An 18642-nucleotide genomic window follows, 5' to 3' on the forward strand; every position below is an offset into this window, starting at 1 on the left:
ATGTCGAAACTCAGAAAACCGACTGCTTTTTCATGCAAGCCAAACGATATCTTTTCTCTCTTTTTTCTTCATGCATCGTTCTTCTTTCACACGAACTCAAACACCTCAGTTGTCATCGCTGACCCTAGCTACCGCATTTGACATACGTCAATCTTAACCCCTTGAACTGTTTTTGAACCAACCAATCTGCGAGCAACTTCCTATTTCCAACATGCCAGCGTAACCCGGGTTATATTATATATCGCTATGGTTTGTCAGCCCAACTGGTCTTCAAAGTACAGGCCTATGCATGGTTCAACAAGTGAATGAGGGGGTTTATTTATGTTCGTGCCTTAGTTGCCCGCTAACTTCCGTCATGTGCGGGTTTCATGATTAAAAAATTCATTTATGGCATAAAAAAATTCTGGCAGTAAAGGATTAAAATAACAATAGATCAGATAGTCTTTAAAAACTCTGACCAATTTATCAATACGATTTTATTTAATGCTTTTTCTCCTCAAGCAAGGCGTATTGCCACTTGGGCGTAAGGTGCTATTATTTGGGACCATGTATTACATTTAAACTTCTGTGTGTCAGTACGGTCAGGGAAGCAAGAAGTAGACAGGGAATTCAAAAGTCTAGCAATCTCAAGAATTAAGCTATTAGTCGAAGGCTTTCCTGCATCTAGGGATTTCCATAGTGAAGGGATGGGATTTTGTTGCTAAATGAGTTTGTCAGGGGTATGTACATCGAGAGGGTGCAAGTGTTTCTTGTTCATCAGAGCATGTTCATTAAAATACTTGTAAAACATGCACAAAGATCCAACATTATGACGATGGGACAGAGGTTGGAGCTTGGTTGATAGTGCAGGACCTATTAGGTTGGAGACTGTTTTTGGGATCCTTGTCTAAGAGGGAGAGACTAGTGTGGATGAGCCAACCCAGATGTGGAAACAATACTCCATGGATAGGCGAATGGTGACTTTGTAGATATACAGAATGACCTCAAGTGTAAGTATTTTTCCAGCACGGTAGGGGGAACCCACCTTCTTTGCAGAAGCCTTTGCAATGTCTTCAATGTATTTGTTCCAGTTAATGTTACCTGTAATGAATAACTTTAACCCAGTGATTCCCAATCACCAAGCACATTAGCGTGCCATGGTATGCCGCGAATAGGCTATAGGTGGAAATTACCAGTTGTTATTGGTGGAAATTACAAGTTGTTATAGGTAGAAATTACAAGTTGTTATAGGTGGAAATTACGAGTTGTTATAGGTGGAAATTACAAGTTGTTATAGGTTGAAATTACAAGTTGTTATAGGTTGAAATTACAAGTTGTTACAGGTTGAAATTACAAGTTGTTACAGGTTGAAATTACAAGTTGTTATAGGTGGAAATTACAAATTGTTATAGTTTGAAATTACAAGTTGTTACAGGTTGAAATTACAAGTTGTTATAGGTGGAAATTACTAGTTGTTATAGGTGGAAATTACCAGTTGTTATAGGTGGAAATTACAAGTTGTTATAGGTTGAAATTACAAATTGTTATAGGTTGAAATTACAAGTTGTTACAGGTTGAAATTACAAGTTGTTACAGGTTGAAATTACAAGTTGTTATAGGTGGAAATTACAAGTTGTTATAGTTTGAAATTACAAGTTGTTACAGGTTGAAATTACAAGTTATTATAGGTGGAAATTACTAGTTGTTATAGGTGGAAATTACCAGTTGTTATAGGTGGAAATTACAAGTTGTTATAGGTTGAAATTACAAGTTGTTATAGGTTGAAATTACAAGTTGTTACAGGTTGAAATTACAAGTTGTTACAGGTTGAAATTACAAGTTGTTATAGGTGGAAATTACAAGTTGTTATAGGTGTAAATTACAAGTTGTTACAGGTTGAAATTACAAGTTGTTATAGGTTGAAATTACAAATTGTTATAGTTTGAAATTACAAGTTGTTACAGGTTGAAATTACAAGTTGTTATAGGTGGAAATTACTAGTTGTTATAGGTGGAAATTACAAGTTGTTACAGGTGTAAATAACAAGTTGTTATAGGTGTAAATTACAAGTTGTTATAGGTTGAAATTACAAGTTGTTATAGGTGTAAATTACAAGTTGTTACAGGTTGAAATTACAAGTTGTTATAGGTGGAAATTACAAGTTGTTATAGGTTGAAATTACAAGTTGTTATAGGTGTAAATTAAAAGTTGTTATAGGTGGAAATTATAAGTTGTTACAGGTGGAAATTACAAGTTGTTATAGGTGTAAGTTACAAGTTGTTATAGATGGAAATTACTAGTTGTTATAGGTGTAAATTACAAGTTGTTACAGGTTGAAATTACAAGTTGTTATAGGTGGAAATTACAAGTTGTTATAGGTTGAAATTACAAGTTGTTATAGATGGAAATTACAAGTTGTTATAGGTGTAAATTATAAGTTGTTACAGGTGGAAATTACAAGTTGTTATAGGTGTAAATTACAAGTTGTTATAGATGGAAATTACTAGTTGTTATAGGTGGAAATTACAAGTTGTTATAGGTGTAAATTACAAGTTGTTATAGGTGGAAATTACTAGTTGTTACAGATGGAAATTACAAGTTGTTACAGGTTGAAATTACAAGTTGTTATAGATGGAAATTACTAGTTGTTACAGGTGGAAATTACAAGTTGTTACAGGTTGAAATTACAAGTTGTTATAGGTGGAAATTACAAGTTGTTATAGGTGTAAATTACAAGTTGTTACAGGTTGAAATTACAAGTTGTTATAGGTTGAAATTACAAATTGTTATAGTTTGAAATTACAAGTTGTTACAGGTTGAAATTACAAGTTGTTATAGGTGGAAATTACTAGTTGTTATAGGTGGAAATTACAAGTTGTTACAGGTGTAAATAACAAGTTGTTATAGGTGTAAATTACAAGTTGTTATAGGTTGAAATTACAAGTTGTTATAGGTGTAAATTACAAGTTGTTACAGGTTGAAATTACAAGTTGTTATAGGTTGAAATTACAAGTTGTTATAGGTTGAAATTACAAGTTGTTACAGGTGGAAATAACTAGTTGTTATAGGTTGAAATTACAAGTTGTTACAGGTGGAAATTACTAGTTGTTATAGGTTGAAATTACAAGTTGTTATAGGTGTAAATTACAAGTTGTTATAGATGGAAATTACTAGTTGTTATAGGTGTAAATTACAAGTTGTTACAGGTTGAAATTACAAGTTGTTATAGGTGGAAATTACAAGTTGTTATAGGTTGAAATTACAAGTTGTTATAGATGGAAATTACAAGTTGTTATAGGTGTAAATTATAAGTTGTTACAGGTGTAAATTACAAGTTGTTATAGATGGAAATTACTAGTTGTTACAGGTTGAAATTACAAGTTGTTATAGGTTGAAATTACAAGTTGTTATAGGTGTAAATAACAAGTTGTTATAGATGGAAATTACTAGTTGTTATAGGTGTAAATTACAAGTTGTTACAGGTTGAAATTACAAGTTGTTATAGGTGGAAATTACAAGTTGTTATAGGTTGAAATTACAAGTTGTTATAGATGGAAATTACAAGTTGTTATAGGTGTAAATTATAAGTTGTTACAGATGGAAATTACAAGTTGTTATAGGTGTAAATTACAAGTTGTTATAGATGGAAATTACTAGTTGTTACAGGTTGAAATTAAAAGTTGTTATAGGTTGAAATTACAAGTTGTTATAGGTGTAAATTAAAAGTTGTTATAGGTGTAAATTACAAGTTGTTATAGATGGAAATTACTAGTTGTTACAGGTTGAAATTACAAGTTGTTACAGGTTGAAATTACAAGTTGTTATAGGTGGAAATTACAAGTTGTTATAGGTGGAAATTACAAGTTGTTATAGGTGTAAATTACTAGTTGTTATAGGTGGAAATTACTAGTTGTTACAGATGGAAATTACAAGTTGTTACAGGTTGAAATTACAAGTTGTTATAGGTGGAAATTACAAGTTGTTATAGGTGGAAATTACTAGTTGTTACAGATGGAAATTACAAGTTGTTACAGGTTGAAATTACAAGTTGTTATAGATGGAAATTACTAGTTGTTACAGGTGGAAATTACAAGTTGTTACAGGTTGAAATTACAAGTTATTATAGGTGGAAAGTACTAGTTGTTATAGGTGGAAATTACAAGTTGTTATAGGTGGAAATTACAAGTTGTTATAGGTGTAAATTACTAGTTGTTATAGGTGGAAATTACTAGTTGTTACAGATGGAAATTACAAGTTGTTACAGGTTGAAATTACTAGTTGTTATAGGTGGAAATTACAAGTTGTTATAGGTGTAAATTACAAGTTGTTATAGGTGGAAATTACTAGTTGTTACAGATGGAAATTACAAGTTGTTACAGGTTGAAATTACAAGTTGTTATAGATGGAAATTACTAGTTGTTACAGGTGGAAATTACAAGTTGTTACAGGTTGAAATTACAAGTTATTATAGGTGGAAAGTACTAGTTGTTATAGGTGGAAATTACAAGTTGTTACAGGTTAAAATTACAAGTTGTTATAGGTTGAAATTACAAGTTGTTATAGGTGTAAATTACAAGTTGTTATAGGTGGAAATTACTAGTTGTTATAGGTGGAAATTACAAGTTGTTATAGGTGTAAATTACAAGTTGTTATAGGTGGAAATTACTAGTTGTTATAGGTGGAAATTACAAGTTGTTACAGGTTGAAATTACAAGTTGTTATAGGTGGAAATTACAAGTTGTTATAGGTGGAAATTACAAGTCGTTATAGGTGGAAATTACTAGTTGTTATAGGTGGAAATTACAAGTTGTTACAGGTTGAAATTACAAGTTGTTATAGATGGAAATTACTAGTTGTTACAAGTGGAAATTACAAGTTGTTACAGGTTGAAATTACAAGTTGTTATAGGTGGAAATTACTAGTTGTTATAGGTTGAAATTACAAGTTGTTACAGGTTGAAATTACAAGTTGTTATAGGTGGAAATTACAAGTTGTTATAGGTGGAAATTACAAGTTGTTATAGGTGGAAATTACAAGTTGTTATAGGTGGAAATTACAAGTTGTTATAGGTGTAAATTACAAGTTGTTATAGGTGGAAATTACTAGTTGTTATAGGTGGAAATTACAAGTTGTTACAGGTTGAAATTACAAGTTGTTATAGGTGGAAATTACAAGTTGTTATAGGTGTAAATTACAAGTTGTTATAGGTTGAAATTACTAGTTGTTATAGGTGGAAATTACAAGTTGTTACAGGTTGAAATTACAAGTTGTTATAGATGGAAATTACTAGTTGTTACAGGTGGAAATTACAAGTTGTTACAGGTTGAAATTACAAGTTGTTATAGGTGGAAATTACTAGTTGTTATAGGTGGAAATTACAAGTTGTTACAGGTTGAAATTACAAGTTGTTATAGGTTGAAATTACAAGTTGTTATAGGTGTAAATTACAAGTTGTTATAGGTGGAAATTACTAGTTGTTATAGGTTGAAATTACAAGTTGTTATAGGTGTAAATTACAAGTTGTTATAGGTGGAAATTACTAGTTGTTATAGGTGGAAATTACCAGTTGTTACAGGTTGAAATTACAAGTTGTTATAGGTTGAAATTACAAGTTGTTATAGGCTGAAATTACAAGTTGTTATAGGTGTAAATTACAAGTTGTTATAGGTGTAAATTATAAGTTGTTACAGGTGGAAATTACAAGTTGTTATAGGTGGAAATTACAAGTTGTTATAGATGGAAATGACAAGTTGTTACAGGTGGAAATTACAAGTTGTTATAGGTGGAAATTACAAGTTGTTATAGGTGTAAATTACAAGTTGTTATAGGTTGAAATTACAAGTTTTTACAGGTGGAAATTACAAGTTGTTATAGGTGGAAATTACAAGTTTATATCGGTGCAAAAAGTTAGAGGCTGAGTTGTTTGTATTAATAAATTGTAACACATTATTACATCGATGATTAAACGATAAAAACAATAAAATGTTATGTAAACCGTTTGTTTTAATTGTTATACGTTTACAATATTAACAAATTCTTTGTAGATATTTCTTATCTAGATAATATTTAAAAGTCTAAAAACTTAAGGATTTTATTGGAGCAATAAAAAAGAAACACGATTAAATATGATAAAGCTCCCCTTTTGTTTTGTTCAATGTTAGATTTAATTCACACTGAATTATGGACAAATTTTCTAAAAATAAAAGATGATAAAATAATAATTCTACAACTTTAAGTTTCTTAATTTTGGAGATGAGGATTATTTGTATTATTTGGATTTTTCAGGCTTCCGTTCTCATCTTAAGTCTCATTTTCACAATTTTTTGGTCGATGTAACCTCCAACCTTCTTCACGTATACTTTGTTGAACTCGAGAATGTTTCTGTCGAACTCGAGAATTAGGACGAAATTTCGACTAGAATCCTTTATTTACTTCACGGGGGCATCATGCCCTTGTTCCATCAGCCATGTGTAGAAAGAGGTCCTAAGTAATTTGCAATTGTATTTTTCTCAGTGTGGGTGACTGAAAGTTTGAAAACTACTATGATGTAAAAAAAAGTTTGAAAACTACTATTATGTAAAAAAAAGTTTTAAAACCACTATTATGTAAAAAAAAGTTTAAAAACCACTATTATGTAAAAAAAAGTTTGAAAACCAATATTATGTAAAAAAAAGTTTTAAAACCACTATTATGTAAAAAAAAGTTTAAAAACCACTATTATGTAAAAAAAAGTTTGAAAACCAATATTATGTAAAAAAAAGTTTTAAAACCACTATTATGTAAAAAAAAGTTTAAAAACCACTATAATGTAAAAAAAAGTTTGAAAACCAATATTATGTAAAAAAAAGTTTGAAAACCACTATTATCTAAAAAAAAGTTTGAAAACCACTATTATCTAAAAAAAAGTTTGAAAACCACTACCATGTAAAAAAATGTTGAGAATCACTATATCATGTTAAAAAAGTTTGGGAGCCATTAAATCATGTTAAAAATAGTTTGGGAACCACTATATCATGTTAAAAATAGTTTGGGAACCACACTATATCATGTAAAAAAGTTTGGGAATCACCATATCATGTAAAAAAGTTTGGGAATCACTGCACCATATAAAAAAAGTTTAGAAACTATTACATCATTTAAAAAATTTTGGAAACCATTACATCATTTTAAAAAGTTTGGAAACCATTACATCATATCAAAAACTTTTGAAATCATTACATCATGTAAAAAAATGTGAAGGCTATTAAATCATGTAAAAACAGTTTGGAAACCATTACATCATGTAAAAACGTTTGGGAATCACTACATCATGTAAAAATGTTTGGAAACTACTACATGATGTAAAAAAAAGTTTCGGAATCACTACATCATGTAAAAAATATTGGAAACCATTACATCATGTAAAAAAAGTTTGGAAACTACTACATCATGTAAAAAAAAAGTTTGGGAACCACTACATAATGTTATAAAATTTGGAAACCATTACATCATGTATAAAAGTTTGGAAACCATTACATCATGTAAAAAAAGTTTTGAAACCATTACATCATGTATAAAAGTTTTGAAACCACTACAGCATCTTATCAAGTTTGGGAACCACTATTCTAATGCTGGGACCCGGGATAGACTTCCAAAATTTAGCAATCTGAGGGAAGAAACTATTAGAGTGGAAGGCCTTTTGGCATCTGGGTATCTCTACTATGTAGGAGTGAAAGTTTGCTGGTTGTTGGGTTTGTCGGAGGTATTTACATCGTTGGAGCACTTGCTATTAAAATATATGTAAAACAGTCTGAGGGGTGCAACATTTCATCGATGGGACAGCGGTTGAAGCCAAGCTGACAGTTCAGGACCTATTAGGTTGAAGACTCTCTTTTTGAGAGTAAGTAACTTTCTAGCACAGTAGAGAGAGAGAGAGAGAGAGAGAGAGAGAGAGAGAGAGAGAGAGAGAGAGCCCACCTTCTTTGCAGCAGCCTTGGCAATGCCCCCAATGTGTCTATTCTAATTCATGTTCCCTGTGAACGTTAAGCCGAGGAGTTTGAACAAAGTACTTTCAGGTAATGTATCATTAGCCATGGCTATCAGTGGTTCGGAAGGTTTCTTGTAATTATCAAACGGAAGAAGCATTGAATGTTACCATTTTTATCCCAACTTTGTTTCCTCTATTCCTGCAATATTTTTCCCTAGCGACCCATAAAAATAAGCCAAATTTTATTAATTTTTTTTTTTTTTTTGTTTCAAAATTTTTTTTCATTTTATCTATTTCTTTCCTCCATGTTATGAAAATTTAAAAATGCTTTTCTGTCTTTTTTGTTTTTGCAAATATTTTCAGGTGGAAATAGAGAAAATGGATTACTATCATTATTTCCCGCTGTTCTTTGAAGGTCTTCGAGAAACCCAACATCCGTACGAGTTTTTTGCGCGCCAAGGGATTCACGACATGCTAGAACACGGAGGCAATAAAATACTACCATGCATTCCCCAACTGATTATCCCAATCAAAGGTCAGCCAAGAATTTTTACCTTTTCACGTTCTGTGGAATGAGGTTATTTTATTTACTACATGCTTGGGTGCCCGGCATTGCCCGGGTATTTGGAGATGTGTGTTGAACAAAAAAAAAAAAGTTTTAGGCAGGCTCAAACCTGTGATGGTGGAAAAGAAAAAAATCTGATGTCTTACTGTTACTCCATGATGTAACTGGAAGTTTGGAGCGTTAAAGTTAGGCAAAATCAATCCAACCGATACGATGACTTGTAAAAATGGTTCGCAAAAAAAAATCGACCCCTCCTTGTAGAAAACTGCCCAGTTGAGGATGAAGGAATTAATGTTTTGGGCCAATTTTTCGATATTTGTCGTCTGAGACGTCGAGCTTCAAAATGATACTAATCTCGTGAAAATCCGTCGCCTCTGTCAAAAGTTTTAGGCAGACATACAAACATACATACATACATACATACATATAAACAGACAGATGAGATTTATATTATAGACTAGCTTAGGTGCTAGGCGTTGCCCGGGTGTTTGGAGGTGTGTGTTCAGCAAAAAAAAAAAAAGTGGTAGTAGGCAGGCAGGCTCAAACCCATGCCACGAAGGCAGAAAAGAAAGTGAAAGAAAATCTGACGTCTTAGCCGACGTCTCCATGATACGACTAGAATTCAAAAGCGTTGAACTTAACCGAAGTCAATCCAACAGTGACGATGACTTGCTAAAATGTCAGCGAAAAAAATCCACCCCTCCTTGTACAAAACGGCCGAGGTTAGGGTGAAGGAAATAATGTTTTGGGCCAATTTTTCGATATTTGTCATCTGAGACGCTGAGCTTCAAAATGATACTGATCTTGTCAGGATAAATCACCTCTGTCCAAAGTTTTTGTAAGACATACATACATACATACATACATACATACATTTAACCAGACAGGTGATATTTATATTAGAGATTATTTTATTTTATTAATTAATAAACACTACTCAAAGCCAAAAGCCACTTAAGGATGAGGATTAATGAGATGGAATGATTGTGAGTTGAAAGATGAAGAACATTTTGGGAGGATTGGAGGATGGTTGATGGAATGTATTAAGTTTGAGTAGTTATGAAACCGATTTAAGACAGAAATTTGTTGATATTAAATTTGAAGTCGACCTTGTTGAAATCTCCAGAGGAGCAGTCCCATGGTAATATGTTCCAAAGCCAAGAAGCTCTTGCAATGAAACTCTATTTGTAGCAGTTCTGCCTGACACAGGGAGAAAAAAACATTCACTATTCATCTTTTATTAATCATCTTTCACACATGCAATATCCAACCTTTTTTTTTTTTTTTTTTTTTTTACAAGGGAGTCACCACTTATCAAGGCCCAGAGGTCATTCAGGGATAAGGGTTAATGAGTGTACAGTAGTCAATGGGACAATATTATAGTAATCGTTAGTAGTGTAAATTTGGTAAATTAGATTACTTAGAGGACCAGCTCATCAAGAATTTGTTTACATTGGACTTGAAGATGACCATATTGTAGTCAGCTGAAAAGCAGGAAAACGGAAGAGAATTTCATGGGCGTGCAGTTCTAAGAAAAAAAGCTTTGTTCATGGAATCTACGTTTAGATTTAGGCACAGATAAAGAGTGGAGGTAAAAATTATTATTTATAGTGGCAACAAATCCCACTTTACCCCCACTCGAACACAGTCCTTCACTCCATATATGCACTTTATGGGCTCCCCTCTCTCCTTCTACCCATTCTAACCTTTTGTATATTTATTTTGATTCTGTTTATTAAATACTTATTCTTGATAAAGTTTCATAACTGAAACGAAATATTGAATCAAAGTAATGTGTTTCACAATCAAGAAGAGCTTGCAATGAAGTTTTATTTGCATAAATTCTGCCTGACATTATGCACATGGAGGAAGAAAGGGAAGTTTATGAAGTCAGATTTTCCCCTATTTCATTTACTGGAATAGTTTAGCAAATGGTAGATAAAATAATCAATTTTGTCAGACATATATGCCGAATATTGGTCAGTGTTGTTCAAAAGAATATTTTTATTTTCAATGTAGTTCATCGATTTTAAAATTTAATCCTGATTCGTATTTTCTTTTTTCTAGAGGGGGAATGGGGAGGGGGGGGGCGCTTACCCTTGCCCAGTCGTAAAATATGCTTAAATATATTTTAATTCATTGCAGATTTTGTATTTATTATTACAGAGCCAATTCTCTATTGAATGTTACATATATATATATATATATGTACGTGTGTATGTGTGTGTGTATATATATATATATATATATATATATATATATATATATATATATATATATATATAGTACTGATTTCAAAAGTTAGAAAAACAAACTGGCTTGCATGCCATCTATAAATATAAAAGCAAAAATGTATGTATGTGTGTTCGCTTTTTCTGTATGTCTACAAAAGGCTTTTTTCAGAGAAGCGGTCGGTCGCTTCACAACTTTTTAAAACTTTTTATATCACATATAAATCGTAATATCTCACAGTTAACAACGAAGCTCGCCTGTCTATTTAATTTGCTCGATTTCGGGAAGATAAATATTCAACATTTGTCGCTCGCCGCATGTGGGTTAGTCTTTTTCCTATAACATCTTGGGAAGCGTTCCCGCAGTCCCGCAGTCCCGCAGTCAAACTTGACCTCATTAACTCATTAAAACGGGCACCTGCCAAATCCAAGTAATTAAATAAATTCAAACATGTTTCCGTTAGCATCTCGCGGTGGGGCAACCATTAACGTCGCACGTTTTTTTTTTTTTTCACACTTTAATTTACAAATTTGCCTCAATGGTTCAGGTTCGATCCTCATACTTACTTTTTTTAACCCCAACCCCCCAACCCCGGAGTTTCCACACGCACCTCCAAACACCCAGGCAACGCCGGGTACCCTTCGCTAGTCAGCTATAATTGAAGCCAAAACATTTAGCGCTCCAGCCACGTTCCCTACCAATGTAGTTATTGAGAGATAGGGTAAGAAAGATTTAATCTTAAACGACTTGAAGGATTTAATTGAATTTGGGCATGCACGCACAAATAAAAATATGGCGGCAAGTTGAAATGTACATTTTGCATTTCAGTTTGCCAATATATGTCTGTACGTGTTATTCATCCATTCAAACAAAGATTTTATTTGTTATAAACCATCCTTAGTGTATGCGCTATGACAACAGCATATTCTTTTCATTATTTTGTCCCTCGAGTATATAGCCGACACAGTTAGAGACAATTAATCAACTGAGAACCACATCACTTTATATAAAAACATATAAGATATCAATGGATATATACCTGAGAATCAAAACAAGGAAAAGAATATGCTGTTGTCATAGCCCTAGTCATGATCCGTAAAATAAAAAATAAAATAAAATAAATAAAATAAAAATAAAAACAAAAAATAAATAAAATAAAAATAAAAACAAAAAATAAATATATAAGATATCAATGGATATATACCTGAGAATCAAAACAAGGAAAAGAATATGCTGTTGTCATAGTCCTAATTATTACCACTTGCTATTAATTACAGTGTTATGTGACCAGTAGTTTAAGAGTTTAGTGGTTAAATATTTACACATAGACACACACACACACACACACACACACACACACACATACATCTACTGTTTTATTTGATAGATTCTATGAGTAGCATTTTTTAAAGAGACTAAAATCACTCCCTTACATACATGAAATTTGTTTTGCCTTGCTGTCAAATTGATGGATATATAAGACTAAATCAGAAACCCTATTTTCTGTTGACCTTTCCATAGGCATCATATTTTCGGTCCAACGTTTTGATTCTCTCTCGATTTCTGCTAATTATTACCATAAGGATGCTTGTAGCCTCTTCAACGTGGTTTCTGGTTTCTGCATACCCACCTCCCTTGCTGAACCTTTCTTGTGGCAATAGGAAACAAGACAATCACAATAACGGAAATCTTAAAACATCCTAAAAAATCTTAAGCAACCATTTTTTTAAAGTTGAACTGAAAAGAGAATTTGGAATTGAACAAAGAAATTTGTGAAAAGAAAGAATGACAGTCGATCTATAAAAAATATATGAAATTTATCCCATTCTTACAGAATTAAAAAAAAAAAAAAATTTTTTACCGCATTCTTTTGGTTTGTGATTTTTTTTTTTTTCTTTTTTTGAAAAAGAGATGTTATTCTTGAAATTTCACGGACATTTACTATTTCGGTTATATATTAAGCAGTAAGTCTGTACTTACTGATTTATAAATGTGATTGATTTTGTAAAAATAAATAGATATAGGAATATATATAATTACAATAGTAAAATGTGAGAAAAGAGAAGTAACAAGTGAAAGAGAAACAATGAAAGCATGAAAGGGAGATAATTGGGGGATTTTATTGAAAGCAGACGAGTGTCATACATTGTTATTGCATATGTGTTTAAGAGGGCAAAAAAATAAGACTGAAATTAAACAAGTGAATTTATTGAAAGCCTGGAAAAATCATGGATTACAATAGAAAAATGCGAGCATGAAAAGTAATATGGTTAAGCTTAAACATGGAAGAGTAAAGAACTAGTTGTTAAAACTGGAAAAGAAAAGGACAAGATATTCTAGTAAAAAAATATAATAAATTTATAATGTAAAATATGGCAGCATTAAGAATTGATTATATAATATTATAAATTGAATTTAAAAAATTCTTAATGCTGCAATATTTTAAGTTATAAATTTATTATATTTTTTACTAAAATATCTTGTCCTTTTCTTTTCCAGTTTTAACAAGTAGTCTTTTACTTTTCCATGTTTAAGCCTAACCATATTACTTTTCATATGCGCATTTTTCTATTGTAATCCATGATTTTTCGAGGCTTCCAGTAAATTCACTTGTTCTTTGTTTAATTTCAGTTTTATTTTTTTGCTCCCATAAACACATATGTCATAACAATGTACGGCACTTGTCTGCTTTCAATCAAATCCCCCCAATTATCTCCCTTTCATGCTTTTATTCTCTCTGTTTCACTCGTTACTTCTCTTTTCGCGATAGCAGTGAATTAGTAGCAACAGTAGTCGCTGAGGCGACGTGGTTGCTATGGAAATCAGTAATAAAAGCGTTGCTCACCTCCTTACATATATTTACGATTTTGAACACCAGGAAATTCATCATAACTTTTGTTTGACTGAACGAAAATTGAACATATTTTTCCACAATATAGATGAGAAGGTGATCTATAAAGTATAAAAATTGTTTTAAATTTAGTCGAAACATAAGTGAGCGGTGAAGCTTTAAAGCAGTTCTAAATGACTAAAACTGCCACTGAACCATATATTCAAACACTACTGTGAATTATATGTGTGTGTGTGTGTGTGTGTGTGTGTGTGTGTGTGTGTGTGTGTGTGTGTGTGTGTGTGCGCGTGCATTTATAATATACGGCTTCACCAATTCACAAATTTTTATGCTCATTTAAAAAGTTTCAGCTTTATTAACTATATACGTTTAAAACTATACAATTTTTCAGCCCTTTACTTATATTTTTATATATAGAAGTTTTTCAAAGATGTTTTTGTTGTTATTCTTATACCAGTAGGAACACTCTTTGAAAAATAGACAGATATAAAATATGAATTATTCCCCCTGCTTATTTTGATTTTACGGTCATAATTGAAAAAATTCTGAGCAGGACTGCATATATATTTTAATAAATCATAGTGATATTATAGTAATATATCATTATATTTTATATTATAGTGATATTTATAGTAATATATCATTATATTTTATATCATAGTGATATTATAGTAATATATCATTATATTTTATATCATAGTGATATTATAGTAATATATCATTATATTTTATATTATAGTGATATTATAGTAATATATCATTATATTTTATATTATAGTGATATTATAGTAATATATCATTATATTTTATATTATAGTGATATTATAGTAATATATCATTATATTTTATATTATAGTGATATTATAGTAATATATCATTATATTTTATATCATAGTGATATTATAGTAATATATCATTATATTTTATATTATCGTGATATTATAGTAATATATCATTATATTTTATATTATAGTGATATTATAGTAATATATCATTATATTTTATATTATAGTGATATTATAGTAATATATCATAATATTTTATATTATAGTGATATTATAGTAATATATCATATTTTATATTATAGTGATATTATAGTAATATATCATTATATTTTATATCATAGTGATATTATAGTAATATATCATTATATTTTATATTATAGTGATATTATAGTAATATATCATTATATTTTATATTATAGTGATATTATAGTAATATATCATTATATTTTATATTATAGTGATATTATAGTAATATATCATTATATTTTATATTATAGTGATATTATAGTAATATATCATTATATTTTATATTATAGTGATATTATAGTAATACATCATTATATTTTGATACATCATAGTGATATTATAGTAATATATAATTATATTTTATATTATAGTGATATTATAGTAATAACATGGGAAGACAGTAATAATTGAAAATCCATTAATCAGTAATTAAAGTTTGATATGTCAACTTAAATGCTATAGAGTTCCAACTTTTGAAATCTCACAAGATAACTTTATAATTTAGAAGAATTAGAAAAGTAAGCATAGGAACATTTCTACGTTACTTTTCATTTCATCAATACTAGCTTACTCTACTCGACGTTGCCCGGGATTCTTTTTATGTTCACTTTTGTTTTAACTTTTCTTAACTATTTTTTTCTTTTTTACTAAATTATTATTTCTTAATATAATTTTTGATATTAAATTTCTGAATTTTTGAGATCAGTATTGATTACTCGTATTATTTGAATTCTTTGGACTATTGTTCTCATTTATTTATTTTTTTTTTAATTAATTGGACTATTATCCTCATCTTCTGGTTGTTGTATTCATGACAGTTCGACCAATTATTCCTCTGACCATGGTCAGGTTAACCACGATGAGATAGGCATATCGAATCCTCTAACTAGATCCACATCTGCATTCAATAGCTGTTATCAACTCACCATGGTTTGGTCAACTAATCGTCTGACCGGCTTTGGGTGGAATTGATCCTTAAATCTATTAGGATGGAATACTGCTGCCATATCTGGCCAGGAGCTGCTAAAAACAGCCTATCCTGCCTTGACAGAGTACAAAATAGACTTTGTGGCTAAGTGGGGGATGCCCTTTTCTCTACCCTGCAACCTCTCTCCCACAGAAGAGACGTTGCGAGCCTATCCTTGTTTTATCGTTATTTCCATGGCAGGTGCTCGTCTGAACTCCAATCTCTGGTCCCCCCTCATCAATCTTTCACGAAAAACACCCGTCTAGCTGAATCCACTGTGAAAAATTTCCCCCACTCTTTATCTGTGCCTAAATGAAAACGTGGATTCCATGAACAAAGCTTCTTTCTTAGCACTGCACACCTGTGGAACTCTGTTCCGTCTGCTTGCTTCCCACCTGACTACAACTTGGATGTGTTCAAGTCCAACGTTAACAAATTCCTAATGAACCGCCCCCTTAAGTAAACACTTCATCAAATCTCCACACTAACGTAATGTACTTGTAATAACCCTTATCCCTGAGTGGCTTCCGGGCCTTGATAAGTGGTGACCACTGTGTAAAAAAAAAAAAATAAAATAAAAAAAAGGATCAGCTATGATGAATAGTGAATAAACTTTAATTCTGTTGCCTGACGAAGAGCCTTTGGTTTTTAATAAAACAATCGTTCTGAAACATTAGTATAGTGTAACAACTATGTAATATTTGTCTATATAAAGAAAATATATCAAACAAACAATCTTGCCCCTTAAGAAATGATTGCATGCACAAGGACGTCATCCATTCATGTACAATCACTGAACTCCAAACCACAATAGTAAGTGCAACTGATAGAACACCCAAAAATCGTACTCAAAATACATTACTGAACCAACAACACTAGAGAGCTCCATTGACTCCCACTATGCCAACCCCATAAATAAGACACATGATAACAGTCAAGTTACTCAGGAATCCCATCCTGAAAACGATTCGAACCTAATCATCCCTCCCCCCCTGCAAGTTTATCCCACACCCATAGTAGAAACTCCGACAGCTTAACAACCATTAATGCAATTGTAAAAACCCTCATGCATATCGGCGCAATGGCAAATCTGAGAATTTCCAACCATATAAGCTCCTTTAATAATGAAAATCCAAATAATAATAGATAATAATAACAACTTTGATTAAAAACCTCCAACATAGGAATATTCCATACTCACTAAAATGGGATTTATTGAAAAAATCCAATTCATACACCCCTAAATCCAAATTCTGCAACCTTTGCACTTAAGAAGCAGTTGCAATAATGACATATCCTAAAGTCACGATAAACACCAAAAATGAGCTTATTTCATTATGCAAGCACAGGAAAAATTCAAGTATAGCCAGCTCAAAACCACTTAAATCACCATACCTGAACTAGTTTAGCAATTTGCCCCTATGTATATGCATGGATTTACATGTGCATGAGTGTATATGTATGCATGCATGAGTGGCTGGATGTTACATGCGTTGTATCTGTGTTAATACATATGTATGTCTATATGTGTACTTATACATGTGCGTGTTTGAGTAAGTATATGTTTGTACATGTCTATGTATGTATGACTGTACATGTGTATATGTATGTGTATATATGTGTATATATGTGCATATATGTGTGTGTGTGTGTGTGTGTATATATATGCATGATTTTTCTCTATTAATTTCATTTCCTTATGTATGTGGATGTGTATATATGTGTGAGCATGTAGGTGTGCGTTTTGTGTTGAGTGTGTATACATGTTTATGTGCTGGAGTATATATATGTGTGTGTATGCACGTGTGTGTGTGCATGTATACGCGTATGTATGTGTACTTATATATATATATATATGTGTGTGTGTGTTTGTGTGAGCATGGACGTTTAATGGAATTACACACCTTAGCCGTATTTTAGTACACTCTAGCTGTCTGTATCTCCATGGACCATATGTATGTACAGGCAAACCCGATCATTTGTTGATGTGTGTATATGTTTAACGGTAGGTGCACGCTCGTTGTATTTGTATGTTAGATATATTAGTGTGCGTACCTTTATCTCTGTTCAGACATAACACTTATGTAGATCTTTATTTGCTGTATGTATACGATGGTATGCATATGCGCGTGTGACTTGCATGCTTGCACATGATTATAGCGGTGTTCGGCCATGCATATGGGCGCAGCTGTACACTCGAGTACACGCACATATATGCACGCCCGGCTGTATAAGTAGTTCCCTTTTCTAATATGTGTGCTTGCCTGTATGCCTTATGATGTGTATATATGTAATTGAGTACACATGTGCATTAGTATAAGGATGCGAGTGTATATAAGTCTGTATTTATGTATGTATGGTATGGATCAGTGTTTGTGCGTATGTGTATACTATGTATATGTATGTATATATGTATATGTGTGTGTATGTGTGTCTGTAGATGTATATGTGCTTATATCTGCACTTATCTTTAGGTTTTACAGATAGATATACAGTTTATTATTATATGAATAGTTAAATTCAACCACGTTTGGGCAACCCCACACCCAGCCCCGCATTTAAATCAAATCTCTCCATTAAAAAAATAGCTAATTAACCACAGTATAAAAAGCACTCACTCAAACAACGAACAGCGGAAAAAACTCATCCATGATCGCCTCCAAACAGAAATATATACATTTCAAATAAATTTTAAATAAACTTAATTACACAAAACCACACTACGACAACAAGCGTAATGAACTAACTGTATCTCAATTAATCAAGTTACCTTTAAATATACACTCCAAATTAAAAGAACCCAACCTTAAACTAACTTAAATAAGTAACCCTCCAAGCATTCCAAAATTTCAGACCATGACTCCTCTCTATCTCCACCTCACCCACTCACCCATCCACACAGCAAAAACAGCACACCCACCCCATATCACGCACACTCCCATTGAAAATCAAAAGAATATCCATTTCCCATTTGAACTTAAAATCAAGAGGTCAACCCTTTTAAAGAATACTAAAATACAAATCCTCACCCCACCCCCCGAAAAAATTCCA

General features: G+C 31.7%; 1 protein-coding gene across 2 annotated transcripts in view; it reads left to right on the top strand.

Annotated features, from left to right (window-relative positions):
- The window catches only part of LOC145296907 (parkin coregulated gene protein-like), a 79970-nt gene that overhangs the window by 49319 nt on the left and 12009 nt on the right, over window positions 1–18642 (top strand). For both annotated transcript variants that reach the window (XM_080143069.1, XM_080143070.1), the window contains exon 3: window positions 8309–8480. In XM_080143069.1, the coding sequence (XP_079999195.1) occupies window positions 8309–8480 (172 nt within the window). The remainder of the gene's footprint in view (window positions 1–8308; window positions 8481–18642) is intronic.

Source organism: Euprymna scolopes, chromosome 17, assembly GCF_053919585.1.
Source record: "Euprymna scolopes isolate OS-2025 chromosome 17, ASM5391958v1, whole genome shotgun sequence".
Classification (NCBI taxonomy): Eukaryota; Metazoa; Mollusca; class Cephalopoda; order Sepiida; family Sepiolidae; genus Euprymna; species Euprymna scolopes.